This window comes from Phyllostomus discolor, chromosome 4 (genome assembly GCF_004126475.2).
Source record: "Phyllostomus discolor isolate MPI-MPIP mPhyDis1 chromosome 4, mPhyDis1.pri.v3, whole genome shotgun sequence".
In the NCBI taxonomy this organism is placed as follows: Eukaryota; Metazoa; Chordata; class Mammalia; order Chiroptera; family Phyllostomidae; genus Phyllostomus; species Phyllostomus discolor.
Genome location: NC_040906.2, coordinates 52,103,787 through 52,128,995, shown reverse-complemented (window position 1 = coordinate 52,128,995; position 25,209 = coordinate 52,103,787). Strand labels below are relative to the sequence as shown.

The 25,209-nt window shown below is 37.7% G+C and overlaps 1 protein-coding gene across 15 annotated transcripts in view; it reads left to right on the top strand.

The window, feature by feature from the left end:
* ERICH2 (glutamate rich 2) overlaps window positions 1–23,962 on the top strand; it is a 38,614-nt gene extending 14,652 nt beyond the window's left edge. For 9 of the 15 annotated variants that reach the window (XM_036023316.1, XM_028509544.2, XM_036023305.1 and 6 more), the window contains 5 exons: window positions 2,170–2,318; window positions 5,339–5,523; window positions 16,352–16,409; window positions 22,966–23,037; window positions 23,649–23,962. In XM_036023316.1, the coding sequence (XP_035879209.1) occupies window positions 2,170–2,318; window positions 5,339–5,523; window positions 16,352–16,409; window positions 22,966–23,037; window positions 23,649–23,770 (586 nt within the window). In that variant the 3' untranslated portion in view covers window positions 23,771–23,962. The remainder of the gene's footprint in view (window positions 1–2,169; window positions 2,319–5,338; window positions 5,524–16,351; window positions 16,410–22,965; window positions 23,038–23,648) is intronic. The other 6 variants (XM_036023312.1, XM_036023311.1, XM_028509546.2 and 3 more) reach the window with 1 other exon arrangement.
* The last annotated feature ends 1,247 nt before the right edge of the window (window positions 23,963–25,209 follow it).

Genomic DNA, 25,209 nt, shown 5'->3' with positions numbered 1-25,209 from the left:
ACACTGTTATGTTATGGAGTTACATGCTGATGATTTTGTAATAAAAAGGGGGTGTTACATTGTGTCAGACCCTGTATTTTAATTTTATACTGTCAAACCTAAAAATTAAAATTAGAATCCACCTTGGCTTTGTTGTAAATTATTTATTAAATACTTATTTTTATATTAAAGGGAGACTAATATATAACAGATCAGTGATGAGAATTTATTTATTGCAGACTAAATATTATATACAACCAGAAAAAATAAATTCTCTGTTGATTGATTGAGACACACACACACACACTCTCTCTCTCTCTCTATATATATATATCCTGAGGTAGTTACATCTCAGAGATAAATCAAGAGCAAGCATGGGCCAAAATAGAAAAGAAAAGTGTAGTGCCTACTTTTTCTCCTGATCTCATTAATAATAGCATCTTCTTATCAAACTACTTTTTGAAAGGGTAAGGTGATCCTGTTCTCTTTAATGTGCTTGCAGGGAGGAGTTTGGGTGTGGTTTGGATGTTTGAAGTGGGTGGTTCGTGTAGCCAAAAAGCTTCATTGTTGTGTGGCATTGGTACTTTTACCCATAGTTAGAGGCAAACAGGGCCAGTCCTGGAAAAAAAAATGATGAAGTAAGAAAATAGAAAATCATGGGGGACCTTTGTTTGGGGACTAGTGTGACCTGCAAAGTTGATGAATTTTCTCAATTAGCTTCACACTCCACGTTTTACTCCCTTGTAGGCTCCATAGTCTGACTGGAAGTGCAATTTGCCAAAAGGTCCTATTAACCTTTGGTTACAGGAAAACTAGAAGTTTCCTTTTCCCACCAGTTCTTTGCCTTAATTTTCTGATTGGTTCTTCATTCTAGTCCAAGCCACAAGGATTTTATAAACCATGAGTTTCGCACTGCTGTGCACGCAAAACTCACATTTATCGTTTTCCCCATAGATCCGTGTGGGAAAGATTTTGTCCACCCAACAAACTGCACTTAATTAACAAACTTTTCAGTAGTAAAGGTAAAATATATCTTTAATGCTGGACAAAATTCTATGGATCTTGGACCTTTGGTTTGTTAGGTGCTTTGGTCAAGTTTTTGAGCATACATACCTAAAGGTGTGAGGGGGGAGTGACTGAAGCGGCCCCACAGCACTTAATACTCTGAGGCTGGAAAAATTTTGTCTGTATGTTGTCACGTAAGCATATGTTTTATCTTTTCTAAAATGAATGAGAAGTTATTTTTTTATTCTCACTTTTACACTTTAAATAAATGCCTCTTTGGATGAAGACCAAGGATGGCCAGCAAACTTTTTATGTCAGCAACACAAGTTTCTATAAATGGAGCTAACACATTCTTGGAAAAGTAAATTTTAATTAATTTTTAGGCCCATGTTTGACAAATTTATAAATCACTTTAAAACAAAGTTTAAAATACAAACTTCCTGAAAGACTTGTTTAATTCCAGTAGACATTTGGGGGCATTTCATAAATATGCCCAGTGCTTAATCCTAAAACCCTGTAGCATAAATACATGCCAGTGAGATATCTATCTAACTTGACTAACTCTCTAACCTCAGCAGATACTAAATTAAATATCTTCCATTTCCAAAGGGTATTACATAAAGTAAAAAATTTGAATCTTTCCTTAATTGTAACTGTATTTAAATAACAGATCTTTTAGAGTATACTAGTTACTATTTTTAAAAATGGTTAGAGGCATAATTACCATAAATAACTTCACTTTGACAAATGGAAGTCAATAGACCAAAGGTTAATATCAGTGTTGCACTCTCCAGAAGTGAAGAATTTAACAATGGTGAGAATTGATTTACAAACTTAAAAAAAAGGCTAGTATTTCTCAGATTCCTTTAGTCTATTATATATGTCACAATGATGTGCCAAAGACATTCATAGAATTGATTGCTTATATGCTCTGTGTTAAAGAACGCAGAAAGATTCTAAGAATCATAATACAATGACAAATGCCAGACAGGGATAGAATTTTAATCACCAGTAAAAATTCTTTTTAATGTTTTGCCACAAAAAAGATACTACAGTTTAGCTATTTAGCTTATTCTTGGTGTATTATACTGTATGTTGATATTAAATGTGCATGTACCTATATAAAGCCTTAAACAGAATTGTGACCTAGGGAAGTATTTTTTGACTATCAATTTTAACATTTAGGAAGGAAGTCTCTTCAAAAAATATTGAAAATAAGGTCTCTTTAAAGAATACTGAAAATAGAGTGTCTTCAAAGTGTATTGAAAATAAAGATACAGAAACAAATCTACAATCTAAGCTATGGTCATCTTCCTTCTTAAAAGAAAGCACAGGTAATAACTCCTGGTTTTGTTTGGTTTTTCATTTGTTCATTTAATTGTTGCTTCTAATTCAGCCCTCTTTCACCAGAGCCTTTGTGGTTTTTAACAACTCTGTAGATCTGGAGAGGATCATGGGAATTGGTACTTTTTCTAATTCATATCAGATAATTCTGATATGCAGTCAGGTGTAGGACCCGTGGGGAAAAATTACATGAAATGATAATGATAGAGCATTAAATTTTAGAATGAATTAAAATACCTAATGAAAACGTTAACAAGTCCCATTCATTCAACAGCAGTTTATTGAGTACCAGGCACTGGATACAATAGTTAGCAAATGAGCAAGGTCCTTGCCCTTATGACATTCACATTCTAGTGGTAGATAGACAACCAACTATTATAAATAAATAAACAAATAATATAAAATAAATGCAAACAAAAAAGCAATACAATATCAGTTGTGATAGGTGTTATAATGTTAATAAAGGTACCTGGGAGAGGACTGCCTTAGATCTAGGGATCAGGAGATCTCTCATGAAGCTCTGTGTTTGTGAATTAGCAGTTTCTGTGACATCACGTACAGCCCTTCCCCTGATGACCTCAGTGTGATGAACCAGTGAATAGGCTGGGTCCACACTGGAAGATCAGAGTGAGCAGCTGTGAGCTGATGGAGACTGTAAAGGAAACAGGAGCAGGTAGATGGCTCACATAGCCCAACCATCCTATTCTGGAAAGGACTTGGTATCCCTTTTCAGGGTAGCAGTTTTTTTTTTAGAGTCACGAATTTGCTTTAGGTTGAAGAGTTTTACCAATTTTTTAATTCTTTTGGTCTGTGTTCTTTTAACATTGTTTTCTCTAGAGCTCTCCTGGATTTGCTCATTTTCTTCTAACCCAGGCATTTCTGCATTATTTAGAGTAGCCCCTGGCACACTCCCATGAAAGAAGGTATCTCACAAAACTTCCCTGATACTCAAAATCTTACAAGAAAAGGATGGTATAGCACAAGTTAGTTTGAAGCTGAGAGAGAGATCCATGGAGCCAAGGGAGTTCTGTAAGCTCATTCAGTAGTGTTTCCCAAAGAGATGAGTTTAAGAAACATGGTAAACTTTTTAAATGATTACTTTAATAGTAGTATATTTTGATATGTAGAAAAAAATAATATAAGATGTGGTGAAGAATATGGACTCGAGAGCCAAACTGACTCCCAGATAGATGTACCACTTAATTAGCAGTGGGAAGTTGGGCAGGTTATAACCTCTCTGTCCCTCCATTTCTTCTATGAATGGAATAAAAGCAAAACATACCTCTTTGGGATGTTGAGAGAATTAAACATGAGTTAATATATATAGTGTTCAGAAGAGCAATGGCATTTAATGTGTTGTGGTTATTAGGTTATTTTTAATATATCCATCAGCTTCATGGAGGATGGTATTTATGAACCGACAAAATTTGTATGTTAAAAAAAGTAGATTCAAATCAAAATATTAAGTAATTAGTATAAGTAGCACTCATATGGCAAAATGGATGGAGAAGGCATAAGAATCACTGAAGTTTGGAAAATGTTCTAATAGGTTGTACTATGGAGATTATACCTCTTAAATATTTTTCTATCACTTCTTCATCTCTGTTTTACCAGTGCCTTATCATCTCTCCCACCTGGATATTTAAAAGAGAACTATAATCTCTCCCCTTACTCTTTTTTTGTCTCCCCTCAAATACACTTTTCACCCTACTCTCCAGGGTTTTCTTCAGAAATGCAAAATTGATCATACTTGTTTTCTTACATAAAATCTTTCATTAGTAGCTCCTTCATTCTTAAGATAAACCCCAAGGCTTCCAGCCCACAAGACTCTATTATTCATCTAGCTCCTACCTACACTTCATGCCACATCTGTCACCATTTCAGCTTCAGCCTTGACCCTAAAGCAGCATCAAAGTGCTATAGTCCACACATATTCTTGCTTCTTCTTTGGCCCATGGTGTCCCCTCTCCCTGGAAAAACTGATCCACTCAGACTGGACAGTTCCTGACCACTCCCGAGACTGGGATACGTCCCTCCTTTGCTCTCCTGTTTACCTAAGACACATCTTCATCACTGCCTTTCTATACTGTTTTATAATTATCCATTTTGTTTATGACTCCCCAGTTAGAGTTGCAAGTACTTTGAGATCAAGGACTATTCATTTTTGTGCTCCTGGGACTCAGCTAGTGGTAGGTACTGAATGGGTAGTCTGTCAGTGTTGCTTAATTTTTATTTTTATTTTTATTTTTTTTAGATTTTATTTATTTATTTTTAGAGAGGGAAGGGAAAGAGAGAAGAGAGAGAGAGAAACATCAATGTGGGGTTGCTGGGAGCCATGGCCTGCAACCTAGGCATGTGCCCTAACTGGGAATCACACCTGCGATGCCTGGTTCGCAGCCTGTGCTCAATCCACTGAGCTACGCCAGCCAGGGCTAATTTTTCTTTTTCATCATCTATGTTTAGTCATAGGTACTGTGACTTGACATTAAGGAAAATCATTAATGTTATATTTACAGTACTCCACATGTATTTCTTCCTAATTTGTGTGTGTGTGTATTGGGAGAGAAAGAACTTTATTCTTAAATATTCAAGAGTGACATGACATAAGAAGGATTATTCGCTTCTTAGCCTCTCCAGTCTTTTGCTCTCTAAGCTCTTTATTTTGTATTTACCTTCCTACAAGAACAATTTACGAAACATATTTCTAGAGATAGAATAGCATTAATTTTTTTTCTTGAAATTATAAGTAAGACTTTTACATTAAAATTTCAAGCACCCCAGAACATTAATATTAGCCCAGTGCTATTGGTTTGTGTTGTTTCCTCTTTCACCTGACAGTTTTATTACCTTTTTTTGAAAATGGAAATCAGTGCTGTTTAGTCATGAAAAACAAAACTCCAGAACAGGAAGCCATATAGGAAACATGTACACTAGTTACATTATAAATTAGGAGTAACAATTGAAAATTTCTGAACTTGTAAACATTTATTAATTTTGTACTTTGTTTTAGGTGAAGTGGGAAAAGATGAAGTCATTGCAAAGCATGAGAAAAATAATGAATATTGCCTTCGGGATATAGATGATAAATTGTCTGAATCAACAGATGATGATGGTGAAGATGACATAAGTGATGAAGATAATGAAGACAGTAACCCAAATAGTGATACTCATGCCCCATTAGAATTAATGGCAGAAGTAAGCTTTACTGTGCATTTTAATTAACCTTGAAGTTTAAAAAAATTGTAAAAAGATCCTTGCCCATGTACAGATAGATGCTTACCAGGCTACTCATCTCTCTTATGGCTCTTACCAAGGTAGGGGTGAGAGGAGATTCTGCAAGTGACTTAGAGTAGTCTGGAACAGGCAGAAGCAGGAATAAGAAGTTTTGGTATAAAACCCTTCAAGAACTGTTTAAAGGAATGCTTTCCACATGAAGCATGGGGACTGTGCTAGTTACTGGGAATATATAGAAATAAATAAGAAAGACATGTCCTACCTTTGAGAGCTAATAGGCACATATTATTTATATATAACAATTTATAACAAAATGAAATATGTGCTAGTTGCAGTATTTATGAAGTTCTCTTGGAACAGGGAGGATTAAGTGAGTAATGAAGAAGAGAAACCAGAGAAATGGGATAAAAATTTTAGAAACTTGCAGAGGGAAGGGTAGACATTCATCTGGTAAACAAGAGTTGATGGCATTCCTGACTTAGGAAGCAGCATGTGCAAAGGCATTGAACCCTGAAATGTCATGTGCAAAAACTGTACATAAACATTAACTGATAATCTATGGAGAACAAAACTGTTTGGTTTTTTTGTTTTTTGTTTTAAAGATTTTATTTATTATTTTTAGAGAGGGAAGGGAGGGAGAAAGAGAGAGAGAGAAACATCAATGTGCAGTTGCTGGGGGTCATGGCCTGCAACCCAGGCATGTACCCTGACTGGGAATCGAACTTGCGACACTTTGGTTTGCAGCCCAAGCTCAATCCACTGAGCTACACCAGCCAGGGGAGAACAAAACTGTTTTACCTCACTTATTGTGGTATCGCAGTCTATCTTAATATTACACAACTTCATGTACGTTGTACAAACTTCATAATTGTACATTTTCATTTCCCCTTCTCATCCTTTGTATTATTGTTGTTGTACATTTAATTTCTACCTATGTTAGAAGCTCCACAATACTCTCTTTTTGTTTTAAATAATTATCACAGGGGTTTCCAACCTTTTGGCATCTCTGAACCACACTGGAAGAAGAGTTGTCATAGGCCACATGTCAAAAACATTGTGACACAATCACAAAAAAATGTCATAATGTTTTAAGTAAGTTTATGATTTTCTGTTGGGTTGCATTCATAGCCATCCTGGGATGTTTGTGGCCCCACAGGCTGCAGGTCGGACACCCCTGTGAGTTTCTTTTAATTGGAAGATAACTTTTTTGGAACACATTTCTGGTGTTCTTTATAGTTTTGTGAGGATCCAACTATCACCTGATACTATTTTCCTTTACGTGAAAAACCCCTTTAGTATATTTTACAGTGTAATTCTGCTGGCTGTGAGTTATCTCACCTTTGTTTAAAAAAGTCTTAATTTCACCTTATTTTTTCAAAGGTGAAATCAAGATGTGTTAGTTGGAGAGTTCTAGGTTGCCAGGTTATTTCCTATATTTGAAAGGTTGCTACATTGTCAAATAGTTTCAGAAAAGGTGTCTGGAAATCCAAAATGGAAGAGTATTAAGTGGAAGTTGCACAAACCTCTTCCCAGGATCAAACTGGAAAAACAACTAAATTGTAGAGAAATCATTCTGAATAACCAGCTGAACCATAGCTGGAGAGAAGCCTTATAACCAAGGACAGACAGAAGAAACCAGTTCACCACAACGACACTGGTAGGAAATGTGGAGGAGGAGCAAAAGGGATGGCTGGGCTCCTACAGAGAGCAGCTGAAGTTCTGGAAGGATATTTAAGTGGCTAGCAGGTTCCCCCTGAGAAGTTTTGAATCCAAACCCCAAGCTGGGCTCCCCAGCCTATGGCAGCATTGTCAGAAAAGGAACCCAGATAACCTACAGCTATGAAAAGCTGTGGAGTTTTTGTTTACCAGGGATCAATGGCTGGAGACTATCAGAGGACCAACACACAAAATTCCATTTGCAGCCTCTTAACCTGGACTTTGCAGCCCCTTAACCTGGACTTAACCTGGACCTTAACCTGGCAGAGGGAGGGCAGAATGAACTAGAGACATGTGAGGAGAGTCTGGGGATGGTGGCTCTGGGGAGAGAACTGAAGGAACACCTGCCAGGATCCCTGTGCTGAATCATCCCCTGTACTGCAGAGGATACCTTTCTCAGGCAGAGCACTCCCCTCCAAGTGACATCAGCCTGAGAGGAAGTAGAAGCCCTGTGCATAGGAATTATTCCACCTACCCTATGGTGCTTAAGCTGGGCTGCTGAGGAATGTACCTGGAGGTTATCTCAGTGATTAAGTTTAACAACTAAAGCAGATCTCTTGAAGCTCTGAAACCAGCTGGGCCACATGCTGGTAAAAGCCAGCCATGCTGTGCATCCTGTTCTTTCTGCACACCATCAGGCACAGCAGAGGGACCCACACACTCTAGGTCACTGATAGATCCAAACAGGTTGCCCAGGGCCAGTTACATGCAGCATTTGACATAGGTCTACACCAGAGTCTTTGTGGATCTACCTAATACATAGAAACAAAAAACAAACAGCCAAAATGGAAGACAAAGAAACAGGCCCCAAATGAAAGAACAAGAGAATCCTCCAGAAGAGCTGAATGAAATGGAGGCAAGCAATTTATTAGATACAGAGTTTAGAGTAAGGATTATAAGGATACTCAACAGCATGAAAAAGACACCAGAAACAATAAAAAATGACTAGTCAAAACTAAAAAACACAGTATCTAAAATAAATAATACACTGGAAGGAATAAGCAGCAGGTTAGATGAAGCAGGGGATTGAATCACTGGTCTAGAAGACAAGGTAGAAAATTCCTGAGCAGAGCAACAAAAAGAATTTAAAAGAATGAAGAACTCTTAAGAAAACTTTAGGACAACATGAAGCATAACAACATCTACATCATGGGACTACCAAAAGAAGAAAAGAGTGAGCAGGGGATCAAGAATTTATTTGAAGAAATAATGACTAAAAACTTCCCTGGTGTGATGAAAAAAAAAAAAAAAGACATACAAATCCAGGAAGTGCAGAGTCCCAAACAAGATGGATCCGAACAGGACCATGCTAAAATACATAATTAAAATGGCAAGCTTAAAAGACAAGGAGAGAATCCTAAAAGCCTCATGAGCAAAGCAGGGAATTACATATACGGGAGCTCCGATTAGATGTCATATGATTTCTTAAGAGACATTTCAGGTAAGAAAGGATTGGCATGAGATACTCAAGGTGATGAAAAGCAAGGACCTACAAACCAAGACTACTTTACCCATCAAGGCTATCATTTGAAATTCAAGAAGAAATAAAGAGCTTCCCCCCAAAAAAGCTAAAGGAGTTTGTTAATACCAAACTAGTACTACAACAAATGTTAAAGGGCTTGCTTTAAGAAGAAGAAGAAAATAGAGGAAAATAGTTTAAAAATAAAATGGTAATGAATACATATCTATCAATAATCACCTTAAGTGTAAATGGATTAAATTATCCAACAAAAAGATAAGGTAGCTGAATGGATAACAAAACAAGATTCATATATATGCTGTCTCTAAGAGACCTACCTCATCTCAAAAGATACTTACAGACTAAAAGTAAAGGTATGGAAAAAGATATTTCATGCAAATGGAAAGAGGAAAAAAGCTCTGGGGAAGCAATACTTATATCCAACAAAATAGACTTTAAAACCCAGGCTATAGTAAGAGACACAGAAGGATACTACATAATGATAAAGGGAACAATCCAACAAGAGGGTATAACCCTAGTAAACATTTATGCACTCAACACAGGAGCACCTAAATATGTAAAGCAAATCTTGATGGACATAAGAGGAGTGATCAAGAGAAATACAGTCATAGTAGGGGATTTTAACACCAAATTGCTTCAATAGATAGATCTTCCAGACAAAATCAACAAGGAGATAGTGTGCCTTAACATACTAGATTAGATGGATTTAATTGATAACTTCAGAGCATTTCACCCCAATGCACATAGGATGTTTTCTAAGATAGACCACATGTTAGGACACAGGACAAGTCTCAATAAATTTAACATTGAAATCATATCAAGCATCTTCTCTGACCACAATGCTAAGAAACTTGAAATCAATCACAAGAATACTGAAAAATGCACAAGGACAGAAGCTAAATAACATGTTTTTAACCCATGAATGGGTCAACAACCAGATAAAGGAAAAAAATCAAAAGATACCTTGAAACAATTGAGAATGAGACACAACAATCCAAAATCTGGGACATGGACACCAAGCCTAAGAGGGAAATTCATAGCATTACAAGCCTATCCAAACAAACAAGAAAAAGCTAAAAAACAATCTAACTTTATCTAGTCAAGATGGAGGCATAAGTAAACACAGCTCATCTCTTCACACAACCACAAAAAAGTTACAACTAAATACAAGACAACTATCACCCAGAATCATCAGAAGATCTAGCTGTATGGAAGGCAGACAACCAAGGACTTAAAGAAGTCACAGTCTTCAGTATGGGTAGGAGGGGTGGAGAGGTGGAGCCCTGGAATGGGTGGTCCCACACTCACCTGTGGTAGACAAAAATCAGGAGGGATACCTCAGGATCAAGGGATGCCCCTGATACCAGACCACCCAGGCCAGGGTTCTAGTGCCAGGAAGCTAAGTCCCCATAACTTTTGGCTGTAAAATACTGGGGGTGGAGGGGGTCAGAAGAATCTGTGGGATTATCAGGCATCACTTATAGGGCCCACAAGCATAATAGAAATTATACAGACTCACTCCCTCTGCACTCCAGTGGCAGGATAGCAGCTAGAAGGGCACCAGTGGCATATGGGAAGACAGGTATCTGGCATCAGGGAGAGTGCCAAGGGACAGCTTCCTCTAGGACAAAACTCTGGAGGCTAGGCAGCAGCCATTGTCCCTTTTCTGAGCCTTTCGCCACACAGAGCCACAGAGCATGACACCATATCTGAGACTCCCATCACCCTGGTTCACATGGTTGCCCAACTAAGATTACTTAAGGCTCCACCCCATCCAAGTTATGGGTGCTCTTTTCTACAGGCCACTTTCCTAAGATGGAATCAAAGCAGCTCTGCCTAATACATAGAGAAAAACACAGGGAGGCTGCCAAAATGAAGAGATAAAGGAACATCGCTCAAATTAAAGAACAGAACAGAACTCCAGAAAAAGAACTAAACAACATGAAGATAAGCAATGTATCAGATGCAGAGTAAAGAAACATTGGTTATTAGAATGCTCAAGGAACTCACTGGCTACTTCAACAGCTTAAAAAAGACCCAGGGAGATATGAAGGTTACATTAAGTGATAAAAAGTACAGGGAATCAACAGTGGAGTGGATGAAGCTGAGAAATCAAATCAATGATATGGAACATAAGGAGGATTAAAAAAATATTCAATCAGAACAAGAAGAGTAAAGAATCCCCCCCCACCCCCCAAAAAAGAAAGAAACAAGGATAGGCTAAGGAGCCTGTGGGACATCTTCAAACATACCAACATTCAAACCATAGGGGTGCCAGAAGAAGAAGGAAAAGAGCAAGAGATTTAAAGCTTATTTGAAAAAAAATAATGAAAGAAAACTTCACTAATTTGGTGAAGGAAATAGACACAGAAGTCCAGGAGGCACAGAGAGTCCCAAACAAGATGGACACAAAGAGGACCACACCAAGACACATCATAGTTAAAATGTTGGAGGTTAAGGATAAAGAATCTTAACAGCAGCAAGAGAAAAGCAGAGTTACTGGCAAAGGAGTTCCCATAAGACCATCAGCTGATTTCTCAACAAAAATTTTGCAGGCAAGAAGGGACTGACAAGAAATATTCAAACTAATGAAAAGCAAAGACCTACGACCCAGATTATCCAGCAAAGCTAGATTTAATGACAAATAAAGTGCTTCCCAGACAAGGAAAAGCTAAAGGAGTTCATCATCACCAAGCCATTTTTATATGAAATGTTAAAGGGACTTATTTAAGAAAAAGAAGATCAAAACTATGAACATTAAAATGACAATAAATTCACAACTATCAACAATTGAATCTAAAAAACTAAGTAAACAAAAAATGAAACAAATATGGAAATCATTTGGAGGATTATCAGTTGGGAGGGGGAAGGGGAAAAGGAAGATGGAGGGAAAGATGCAGGGAGTAAGAAGAACCAATTGGTAGGTATAGAATATACAATGATGTTAAGAACAGTACGGGAAATGGAGTAGCTAAAGAATTCATACGCAGCCTTGGCTGGTGTGGCTCAGTGGATTGAGTGCCGGCCTGCAAACCAAAGGGTTGTGGGTTCTATTCCCAGTCAAGGCACATGCCTGGGTTTCGGGCCAGGTGCCCAGTATGGAGCACACAAGAGGCAACCACACATTGATGTTTCTCTCCCTCTCTTTCTCCTTCCCTTCTCTCTACAAATAAATAAAATATTTTTTTATTATTTTATTTATTTATTTTCAGAGAGGGAAGGGAGGGAGAAAGAGAGAAACATCAATGTGCGGTTGTTGGGGGCCATGGCCTGCAACCCAGGCGTGTGCCCTGACTGGGAATCGAACCTACGATGCTTTGGTTTGCAGCCCACGCTCAATCCACTAAGCTATGCCAGCCAGGGCCAAATAAATAAAATCTTAAAAAAAATATGCATTACCCATGGACATGAACTAAGCAGGGAGAGGGAAGCCAAAGGGAATGTGTGGTACTTAGTGGAGGGTGTCAAATGGGAAAAAGAGTTGGACAATGGTTATCTAATAATCAAAAAATATATTTAAAGCAAAAAGACAACAAAAAATCTAACTTTACACTTAAACAATCTTGAAAAAGAACAATAAACCCTAAAGTGAGCAGGAAGAAGGAAATAATAAAGATTGGAGCAGAAATAAATGACATACAGTCTTAAACAATACACAAGATCAATGAATCCAAGAGATGGGTCTGCCCTGGCTGGTGTGGCTCAGTGGATTGAGCACTGGCAAACCAAAGGGTCACTGGTTTGATTCCCAGTAAAGGCCATATATGCTTGAGTTGCAGGCCAGGTCCCCAGTAGGGGGTTCATGAGAGACAGCCACACATTGATGTTTCTGTCTCTTTCTCCCTCCTTTCCCCTTTCTCTGAAAATAAATGAATAAAATCTATTTTTTAAAGAGCTGGTTCTTTAAAAAGACAAGACTGGCAAGCCTTTAACCAGTCTAATCAAGAAAAAAAAAATAAAGAACCCAAATAAATAAAATCAGAAATAAAAGGAGAAATAATAACTGACATAAAAAAAAAAAACAAAGATTGTAGGAAAATATTATGAACAACTATATGCCAACAAATTGGACAACCTGGACAGAATGAGTGAAATTCTAGAAATCTATACAATTTTCCAAAACTAAATCAGGAAGAATCAGAGAATCTGAATAGACAGAATGAGTAAAATTCTAGAAATCTATACAATTTTCCAAAACTAAATCAGGAAGAATCAGAGAATCTGAATAGACTAGCAAAATTGAAGCAGTAATCAGAAAACCCAACAAACAAAAGCCCTGGACCAGTTGGCTTCATAGGTGAATTTTTCCAAACATTCTGAGAAGACCTAACACCTCAAACTATTTCAAAAAATTCAAGAGAAGGGGAAGCTCCCAAGCTCATTTTACAAGGACACAATTATCCTAATTCCAAAAATAGATGAAGACACTACCGAAAAAAAGAAAGTACAGGCCAATATGCCTGATGAACATTGACACTAAAATCCTCAACAAATATTAAAATTGGCCCTGGCTGGTGTTGCTCAGTGGAGTGCCAGCCTCTGAACCAAAGGATGCCAGTTCAATTCCCAGTCAGGGCACAAGCCTGGGTTGTGGTCCAGGTGCCCATTAGGGGTCCCTGAAAGGCAACCACACATTGATGTTTCTCTCCTCTTTCTTCCTTCCCTTCTCTCTAAAAAAACTAATTAATTAAATATTTTAAAAATATTGAAATTGAATACAGCAATACATCAAAGAGATCATACACCATGATCAAATGAGATTCATGACAAAATGAAGGATAAAAACCACATGATCATAACAGTAGATGTAGAAAATTTGATAAAATTCAGCACCCATTTATGATAAAAACTCTCAGCAAAGTGGAAATAGAAGGAATGTTTGAAAGTAAGATGCAGACATCATAAAACTTCACCCCTAAAATGTGAGAATGGGTCTCCTAAGAATAAGTTCATTCTTCAAAGTAACATCATACCCTTATCACATCTAAGAAAATTAACAACAGTTCTGTAATAAAGTATATTATATTAAAATTGAGACTTCCCAATTGTCTTTAAAATGACTTATAACTGGGTTATTTTCCAGTCAGGGTCCTGTCAAAACTCATGTTTTGAGTTTAGGTTTTGAGCATTTATTTTGGATGTCACAAGTAACTTAATAGAAGATCGATTTTTAAAAGACTTGCCTTCAACTTAATTTTGAAGTCTTAAATAATTCTCATGGAAGTCTTTATTCAAATATCCATTGCACAAATTGCTTAATTTCACTGGCTTTTCAACTATTGAGAGTAAATATATTTTATGTTAACAACATAAAATCAATGCAAATAAATAAGTCAATGCATAGGAGGCTTTGAAATGGATTCTATGCACCATTTCATTTTCTGAGATTAGTATTATTAATATAATACTTTATTTAAAAGGCTAGATACTAGTTGATGTTAAGGAATTCTTGTTAATTTTGTTAGGTGTGATAGCAATAATGTGATTGGGTTTTTAATTTAACATGAGGTGACATATATAACACTGCTTAAATAATCTAGGCAGAGTGGGGGAAAGTTTGTGGTGATATTGATAAAACCAGATTGGTAAAATGTTAATTTTTAAAGGTGAGAATCGGGAGAATGTATTTCTTTCACAATTTTCTCTACTTGTGTGTATATTTAAGTTTTCTATAAAGAGTTTAAAGATACAAAGATAATTGAATTAACAAAATTACTTAAGACTAAAAGATAGTCTTTTAGGTAATTCATGAATTAAAAGTAAAAATCTAAACTTATAACCTACTTAGAAAGTAGCGATAACCATAACACTAAATATGAAAACATTTAAAAAGTGCTTAATTTCAAATGCTTTGATGATGATGATGATTCAAGAAAGAATGACAGTTAATGAACTAAATATTAGTGCCAAAAACCAGAAAAGCAACATAAGCATAAGGGAAGTACAAAGAATTAAAGGAACAAATTAATAATTCAAGTAAAATCAAATTAATAAATCAATTTAAGAGCTAGATATTTGAAAAATGTAGATCATAGATATAATTAAATAGAAGAAATCTACAAATAAGAATTAACCTTAGACAAGAATAGATTTTTTTTAAGATTTTATTTATTTCTTAGGGAAGGGAGGGAGAAAGAGAGAGAGAGAAACATCAATGTGCAGTTGCTGGGGGTCATGGCCTGCAACCCAGGCATGTGCCCTGACTGGGAATCAAACCTGCAATACTTTGGTTTGCAGCCCACGCTCAGTCCACTGAGCTACACCAGCCAGGGCCAAGAATAGATTTTTTTAATACAAGAGAATTATTAATATGTGAGTAAATGGGAATTGTGATGAAATTATAGAAAAACCTCTAGAAGAGTTTTGTTTACATTAGAAAACTAAATCTAATACTCCTGTGAAAAGTTTAGAAAACTGGTAGGGAACTGCTTTTTAAAATGGCCCCTGAGTATTTATCAAATATCGAAATGTGTGAGAAGTGTTGTTTGTTTGTTTTTTTGGTTTTTTTTTAAGATTTTATTTATTTATTTTTAGAGAGTGAAGGGAGGGAGAAAGAGAGAGAGAAACATCAATGTGTGGTTGCTGGGGGCTGTGGCCTGCAACCCAGGCATGTGCCCTGACTGGGAATCAAACCTACGACACTTTGGTTCCCAGCCCGCGCTCAAATCACTGAGCTACGCCAGCCAGGGCTGTTTGTTTTTTTTTGTTGTTGTGTATGACTCATGCTCATGTCTCTTAGAGAACAGATGTAGTGGAACTAGTGTATCTACATATGTTTCAGAATATGTCACACAGAAGCAAAAACAATCATCTAAGTGTAGGCTAATTTTTGCAATGGAATCATAATTTAAATAATAATAAAATATTAGTTTGGTAAATTGCAGCCTAGATAAATAAAAACATATAAGAATAGTTAATTCCATGGGAGAAAACTATGATATATGAACATGAACATGATTTTTATTTTTAAAATGTTACTGAACAATCCTAGTTTTTGTAAATATGTGGTCATTTATGGAAACAATGTACATGAAGATGTAATAATAAACATCTCTGGGTAGTAGAGATACAGAGTCCTTTAAATTCAGGACAGAAGGTATTTATTTAGCTTTTAAATTTTCTATGTACAAAGACGTGTATTTGTAATAAAAATATAAAGGAATAGTAAAAGGATGTATGAGAGCAATACTGGAAAATAGTGACTATACATATGTAATTGTAAATCTACATTTTTAACTAAGAATTATCATGTAATTATGGACGAAGCTCACAAATGGAAGCTGAATCTGAATCAAAAGGATATTAAAGTGGCTAATGTCCACCATCTCTGCCAGTTGAATCAACCTATGTATTCTCAAATTGTTCCGTAGTACATGTATCATGTGGTGGCAGCAAAGTAGAATTATCATACTTACATGTTGCCTTGCCATGAAAAGTCCTTAAATATTTTTAATTGAGATTGATAGACTCATTCCTGGAAAAACATGTAATGTTAAAAGGGAAATAATCAATAATGGAATATTTTCTTGAAAGTTTATAATTGACACTTAAATTCTCTGCAACTGCTTATTGGAAAAATTTAATGTTTTCCAGTTCCTAAGAGCAGAAATGTGCCAAGACTACCATTTGGCTAAAAAATTATGTCAGATGAGTAAGTACAAAATACCTTGTTTTCCAATCTTCTCTTTGTTTCTAAATACATTCCATAGTATATAAGATAGTTTGGTGTTCATAAGCCAAGTGAATTTCTCTAATAGTTATCTCTTGACAGTAAATTAGACTGATTGGTATAAGAACAAATTTAGACTTCTAGACTAACTTTGAGTGAGATCAAGTGAAAGAGACTAGTTAATTACCACTACTTACCATGAAAGTAAGTCAGAATCCTTACCTTTATGATAAGGATCTGTGCCTTTAGTTTCAAAGAAATGTCAGGTAGTGCAACAACCCTTACTTAACATACAGTTGTTCCAAAAGTATTTGAGTGCCTACATGTGTTGGGCACTGTTCTAGACACTGGAAATACAGCAGCCAACAAGACAGATAATGATCTCACCTCAGACAGATGATAAACTCATATATAGAGAGATAGGTGCTATCTAGGAAAATGAAGTAGGGAAGAATGAATAGGAAGAACCTGGAGGAGGCAAAGCACTTCAGATAAGATGGTCCCAGAAGGCCTCATGAAAAGACTTGAGCAAAGACCTGAGGTTGAAGAACTAGTCAGTGGGTATCTGGAAGAAGTGAGTTCCAGGGAGGTCTAAGAGGAAATGTGCTGAGATGAGAGTGTCTGGTGAACAAGGAGGACAGTGTGATGGGAGCAGAATAAGCAGTGGGAAGTGTGATGGGAGGTGAGGTCACAGAGGTTTGGGTTGGGGGTTGTGCAGATTGCATTGCACCTTTCCACAGTTTAAGGGTCTTCAGTTTTTCTGAGTGGGAAACTGTTGGATGCATTTGAGTAGAAGAATATACTTCTCCTTTTTTTCTTTCTATCTTTGATTTATAGTGGTTTGACCTGATGTTCAACATAGTTACAGTTTTTTTGTCTTTACACAAAGGGAGGTTTGAGAGGTTTTCAGGGTTTCCTAATTCTGTGGGTTGTTGTTTTCAACAACTTCAAACAATTCTTGGCCATTACCTTTTCAAATGTCATTTATGCCCCATTCTCTTTCTCTCTTTTCTTCCTGGATCTTCGGTTACACATAAACTAGACATTTTTTCATGGTGTCCCATGTATATCTGATAGTCAGTATTGGGTTTTGTTTTTCCTTTTTTTTTCTCTGCTTCAGTTGGGATATTTTCTATTTGTCTATACTTGAGTTGACTTATACTATCTTCTGCTGTGTCCCATCTGCTGTTAAAACTATCCGGTGAGTTTTTTTACTGATATCCAGTGAATTCTTAATTTCAAAGATTGTATTTTCCAGTTTTAGAAAGTCCATTAAACAACTTTGAAAGATTCCTGCTCCCTGTTGAAGTCCACAATGTTTTCAACTATTTTACCCACCTTTTTCTTGAATACATTTGTCATAGTAATTTTCAAAATGAAATGGCAACTCTCCAATAAACTTTATTGATAATAGGACTCAAAGTATCAACTGGTGTTAGACTTCAGTCTCGTGGTAAAAGTCCATGAAGTGAATATGTAGTATAGGAATTGTGAGCATCTACTCTCATTTGCCTCACAGAGTCCCCACTATGGATACAGTACTTCTGGACTCATTGGCAATTTTTTTTATTCTCACCCAAGGAAATGTGTATTGATTTTTAAAGAGAGAAGGAGGAGAGAGAAACATCAGTTGGTTGCCTCTCCTACATGCCCCAACCAGGGATTGACACTGCAACCTAGGTATGTGTCCTGGCCACTGTTCAAACCTGAAACCATTTGGTGTATGGAACAATGCTCCAACCAGCTGAGCCACCCAGCCAGGGCTCATTGGCCAATTTTTAAAATGGGTTTCTTGAATGCTTTAACACTACCTATTTTATATCCAAAATAATAAGCCATATTTCACACTTTGGACAAGCCATTGAATAAAATATTTTGATCAAAACTATTTTTGGTGGCTCATACGTAGAATTTCTGATCAGAAGGAATCCTTAGAAAGAATCATGTCCAATCCTCTATTTTTACAAATAATGAAACTGAAGCAGGAGAGGTTAAGCTGCCTCATCAGCCCCACTCGGAGTGGGTGGCACGGCCTGGAACCCAAGCCCCCTCCTCCCACGGCACCTCTCTTCTCTGCGGGGCTAGGGCAGGAGTGAGTGACTGTAGCTCTAGCTCCCAGTTCTCTGAGTTTCCTGTGGAGTCTAATTATGGGAAAATTTATATATCATGTTTCAGTATTCATCAGTCAGTTTTAGAAGGCCTCTGGCTGAGGCTTACAAAATATGTGCACTGATAATCCCGTCTCTCGGTCAGTTTTGGCTGTTAGCCCGGCAGTGTGCTGCATAAACAGCAGGTGCTTAATAAAATGCTTATTGACCCGACTGCAGCCAGTGAATACACATTAAGTGCCAGGTAAATGGGGATGAAAAGTCAGAATGATCTATCTTAATGGGGTCATACCCCTTTAAAAAGTCACTCACTCCCATCGTTCCTTCCTTCCAACAAGTACATGTTGACCACCATATCTGTACCAGACAGTGTTCTGGGAGTTACAAAGAAAGCAGAAATTAGAGCCCACATACTCAAAACCCTCTGGGATTGACATAGACATGATTTGGTTTGGTTTTCACCTTTACTGGCTCATCTAGTACCACTGCGCACTCTTTCTGTGTCAAATGTGGGCCTCTAAAACTAAGGACTAGGCTTTCGGAAAAGGAGTTACGCAGGGCCCTAAGATAGGCCCCATGACCCCAGAAGCAAATTGGGAAAGAATACTGCTCCCAAGAGAAAGAAGAGGCTCATGGGAAACATGGGGAAAGAGGCCCAGAGGTGGGGGTTTGGGGCAGGGAGTAGCTATTGATAGGAAGGTAGGGAGACCCAGGTTTAGCATTGCCAAGCAAGTTCAAGGAAGATGGGAGAGCTGAAGGCAGACTGCCTCGGGGGGAAGGAAGTCCTAGTGTGCTGTGGTGCCAAAGGAACCTTGGCCGAGGGCTGCCACAGCCCCTCTCTGTGTTCACAGTAACAGACAAACGAAATTTTTCACATGGCGTGGACCCCAAAATATATATATACATTCTTACAGTGTAGATAGTCTTTTGTCTCTTTTTTCCTGCTCCTAGCTCTTTTCTAGACATCCCCCCTTTCTATAGATATTTATATATTTGTGTATGTTAACATACATTATGTATTTATATATTTATGCATGTATGGACTGAGCACCCACTAGGGAGGCATTCATATTACATTGTTTAATTCTTCAGATAATTCTGTGAGGCTGATATTATTAAACCTTCTTTACAGATGAGGAAACAGGCTAGCAAAGAGAACTAGTTCACACAAAGTCACACAGCTGCTGAGTGGTAAAGTTTGGATGAGATCCCAGGTCTGGCTTGAAAGCCTGTGATTTCCTACCATATTTCCACTTTCTCATTTTATTAATAAGCTTCTATTTCTGGTCAAATAGGCAAAGACTTGGAAAAGAGACACTGTTATGGACCAATCAGGTTTGAAATGGCTCCTATGGTTGACTAATATATTTATTTTATTAGTAAATGTATTTATTGTGTGAAATAATTTATATGAAATAATGCAGCTTATCCCTTCAGAAATGCTTTACAGATTTACTTTCTTGAACAAAGCCTTGGGGTCCTAGTGCGTTTTCTTCTTGTCCGATTACAGCACAATCATTTACATCTTGTTTGGCTGAAGAGCTTCCCATCTGGCGTCCCACATACCCATGGGTTCTTTTCTCTGTCCTGCCTTTTAAAAATTTGTATTGGGTTCCCTGCAAGAAATTTTACCTGTTGGTGAAGGCTTGAATCTTATCTGTCTTCCACGCTCAGTTTTTATGCGGCCCTAATATTTCCACACCCATTTTTCTGCTGTCTCATGCAGAACTGGCATCTCTGCTCCTGCCATTTCCTGCCAGGCGCTGGCGGCAGCCTGGAAACGTGGTTTTTAAATGGAGCTGAAAGTCTAGAGTCCCAAGTACTTATCTTAGTTCATCTCATGAATGACTGTGAGATTTTGTGCCAGTCTCCCTATTTCTTGGTCTTTTCACCTGTAGGAAGGAATCCGCAACTCAGTCTTCTCAGGTACCACATTTCTGCTCACAGGCAGCCCTGGATTCTGTCAGCCTGGAGCACCTATTTCATCTACTGTAATACCTGTAAACGTTTAAGAAAAATGGCCCAAAAGCCAAAACGGCTCTCATTATTATAAGTCTAACACAAATACAGATGTATCTTCAGAAAACATAGTTCCTATAACTTTTTTTTTCTTTTTGAGTAAAATCATTCTGTCCCACTAGCCTAGATATAATTTTATCTAGGCAAAAAAAGGACTGCTTTCTATTCAGTTATCTATATTCATTTATTTCACTTATTAGTGTTTTGAGGGTTATAGCTCTGTTCTGGGCACCCCAGGGATGTAAACGGTGAACAAGACCAACATTCGCTCTACCCTAGAACAGCCTGCAGCCTGGGGGACTTAGGTCCCCACCAGCAGCAGAGCCCCGGCTCCCTGCCCCAGCTTCAGCCAGGAGAAAGTATCCATTGAATTCTTAGGAAGGAACCAAGCCTTTTTCTAGACCCAGACCGTTCCAGGAAAACTAATAATAATCAACATTTATTCTTGTCATGCACTTTTATCTTATCAATACTTTATCTGCATTATCTCATTGATTCATTCAAGTAGCCCAAAGTGGCCAATGGTATTATTACAGATAAAGAAACTGAAATGCAAGATTTTAAATACTTTTTAAAGGTAACACTGCTAGACAGTGGCAGAGCCTGGATTCACATCTGACAGTCTTTCTTCAAGGCCCACACTGGGCTCTGCTTATTTGCCCAGGTTAGGAAACAGCCCCCAGAATACCATCTGCATGTACTAGAAGCTTCTCATACTTTTTTTCAAACTCTACTAACCTGTCTAAGAGTAAGAAGAATGTTTGATTCGTCACCTGGAATGGATACTGCTGAGCTAAGCTTCAACGCAGACACCTTTCTCTCACTCTGAAAATTAACAGCTGCCAGCAGTTTTTGTTGAACCATGAGAGTAGCTGATGTCATACTCTAATCCCATGGAATAATCCTAATTGCAATGAGAAATTTTCTAAAGTGTGTTACTAGGAAATTAATAACACTTTTTAATAAATGTCCTACCAAAAAGGATCCCATGGGAATAATAAATTGGGGAAACCACATTCTCCTAAGATTCATAGTAGTTATGAGCATGTTTATATTTCTATAAAGTTCTTCAACTGCCTCTTACTGTAAACATTCCCTGGTTAACTTTATTTAACCTAGTTTTCCAAGTGTGTGTTCACATCTTAAGAAACTAGCTCTCAAGGAGTGGGTTGGAGAACCCCTGCTCTAGAAAGAGGCTTAGCCTCAGAGAAAGATTTAGTCCAAGTTAAAATGTATAAAAAGTTACTTTTATTAGAAACATTGAAAGATGTATAAATACCTATAGGATCCTCAGAAGCAGCTCTGAGCAGGTACACAGCCATGCTAACACAGATTGCTGGTAGCTTGTTACAGTAGTGGGTTAAGAAATAAAGACACTGGTTTGGTGTGTCAGGATGAATGCCATATGGGGTGGTTATCTGGGGCCGAGGGGCTTGGCTGAATCATCCACAGTTCTCTCTTACTATTAGCCAGGCGGATAGCACACTTGATGTTTCAGTGCCCCCTGGGTGCCATCAAGATATTGCACAGGAGCCACAACTTAATAGATGATGCAGAATTATGAATACTCCTCAAGGTAGGCAGGAAGACGGTAGAGAGAGATCTGAAAAATAAAATAGCCCAGAAAACTCACAAACAAAAGGTGTAAATCGTCCTGCTCTCTAGAACATTGGTAACATACCAATAAGCCTTAAAAAATCTATTGGTATAGTCCAAAGGAAAGATGACACATTTGCATACATGTTCACATAAAGGATAAACAAAAAGGAATAAACAGTGCTGAAAACAATGGGTCTGATGAATAGGGGAGGCAATGACTGGGATGCAAACTAGGGTAAAAGTTGTAAGGATGAAGACAAAGAAGAAACATCAGTTTTCCTATTTGAAAAATGGGTTTTTAGAAATGACATCTCTACCCTGGAAGAGCTTGAACTAAAAACAAAAACAAAAAAATGAAACAAAACAAACCAACCCTGTTCCTTTGTGTTCAGGGTGTTCTGACGAGGCCTTTAGTAAAGGATGTTGTGCAAACTTTGGGAGGCTGAGAGGAATGAGGGATTAACAGACTCTAGGCACACATTCCTAGTAGTGAAGTATCCATATTTTGCAGTATGTGTGCCTTGTTTGCAGAATTAGTTACGAAACACCTTGGTTTCAGGCCTATGAGGGAAGCCTCATAGTGACTCTTTGGGCAGGAGGTAGAAAATAGAATGAGATTTCTCTTACAAATCACCTAAGGTAAGTAGAGTACTTTCTCTTTGCACTTAAATATACCCATGGTATAATTGTTGATGTTTATTGCTTTGTGCATTTTCACTTACTCTGATTGGCAGTTTCATCCTCATTCTGAGGAGCCTGTTTGCTGAAACACTTTGAATGTTAATAACACACCTTCTGTTGTCCATTTTCAGTCCTAATTTATGAACCAGAAAATCCTGAGGCCAAGGAGTTTTTGTCACTTATTGAAGAAATGTTGCTGATGGGTAAATTTAAAAATTGAAATTCCTTCTTTCTCATGGAACTATGAGCAGTCACTATTTAAAAACCCATTATCCCAGGAGATTGGCCAAGTACATCCTCAGGAAGTGGTTAAGAGAAGTCTAAATGGTTATCTTGGATGGTTTAATGAAACCAGCTTGGCCTTTGTGGGTGGTCAGGATGACTTCCTGTCTTCTGGGGGTGGAACTCCTAGACAAAGCAGGCTCCCTGGACCTGGGCATCTCGTACCATAGTCTTCAGAGGGAACAGAACATGCTAATTGCCCCCTGTGTTAAGGGACTATCCCACAATTCCAGGGAAAGCCAGTACCCGTTAAATTATCCTATTCTATTAAGAATTACATTCACAACAATAAAAATATTTTCATAGACCTAGTTTTAAGTTTACTTTAAATCTCAAACATCTTTGTGCCAGTAAGATGTTTTTATTTGTGCTGCTAATTTAACCCTATATACAGTTAACAAAATTCAGCTTGGTTCTCATGTTCCAAAAATACATATTTCTCAGTAGAGGGAGAAGCAAGGAGAATTACAACTTTTCAAAGAGTAGAAATATTAAGAAATGTATTAAGCAATTTTCTTTCTTTCTGTGGCAGAGAAATCTCCAAATCTTGAGGAAGATGATAAAGATAGTGAAGAAGACAGTAGCGGTGAGAGTGAAGGAGAAAGCAGCGAGGAGCTAAGTGAAGGAAGCTCGGACGAATGTGAAGACGGGTGATGAAAGATGCTGCTGTGGTCTCATCTTCACATATTTCTATTACTGTGTAACTTGGAAATATAAAGAACAGAGCTGCATTTCAGTCTAATTCTTCTTCATTTGGTCTAGAGTTGTTTTAACTCATCCATATTAGTTTGAACGCCTTCCTAATATTTAGGTCTTAGCTCAACGTGAGTTTCTCAGAAAGGAAAACAGTATTTGAAAACCCATAGCCAACTCAATGGGTTGGGTGTCTTCCTGCAAACCAAAAGGTCACCAGTTCAATCCCTAGTCAGTACACATGCCTAGGCTATGGGTCAAGTCCCTGGTTGGGGGCTTGCAATTGATCACATATCGATGTTTTTCTTCCTCTCTTTCTCCCTCCTTTCCCCTCTCTCTGAAGATAAATATCACATCATATGCCTGTTGAGTGGTAGAGCCCGGGTTTGTACATGGACATGGTAGCTCCAGATCCATGCTCTTAGTCCTTCCAGGTGCTTTTTATCAGTGTGTTCTTCATAGCATATATCACTGCCTAACGTTCTTACTGAACTACTTGTACTTTTTTTTTTAAGAGTTTATTTTATTTTTGATCAGGGGGAGGAGAAAGAGAGGGAGAGAAACATCAGTGTATGGTTGCCTTTCATGTGCCCCCTAATGGGGACCTGGCCCGCAACCCAGGCATGTGCCCTGACTGGAAGTTGAACCAGCGACCCTTTAGTTCACAGGCCTGTGCTCAATCCAGTGAGCCACACCAGCAGGGCTAACTAGTTGTACTTTCTGTCTTCTCCCTTCTTGTCAGAAAATGTAACCTCCCAAAGCAGGACTTTGTCTTTTTCACCATTATAACCCCAGCAGCTGCACAAGTGCCTGGCAAATAATGGGATGTATATACCAAGTGAATGAATGGAGTGAAATTAACAAACTGTCTACCTTCTTTCATGAAACATTTACACGACTTCATTACACCTTTGATGTCTCAATCTGCATTATTTTGCTGATTCTGTATTCCTTGATGAATTTCTGCCATCTTCAAAATAGGTTGTAAGGTAACTGAGGTAAAAGTAAGAAAAATATCCCCAAGTAATTTGTTTTTCAAGGTGCCAATCTGATTTGTATGTAGGTATTTTGAATTTTTATTCTTATATTAGCACACCATTATGTTATATCTAAAATGTTTGCAGCATAGTTTAGTCTTTGGGAATCTTGTACCCTGCTAACATTTAGAGGAAGAAATTCTGCACCATTTTGTAGGAGTGACTGAAAGAGATGAAGGCAGGTGTGTGTAATCCTCTAGTTACATTAAGTAGTCAGATAGCATCAGAGGGCTGGCTGACATAGACCTCACGGATGGTCATTCTATTTGTGGGGGGTTCGTTATTCCTTCCCACCATAGCAAAACCACCATGTATCAATCTGGTGATGCTTACCTGATTATGGAGCTCCCCCTCCACCAAGAA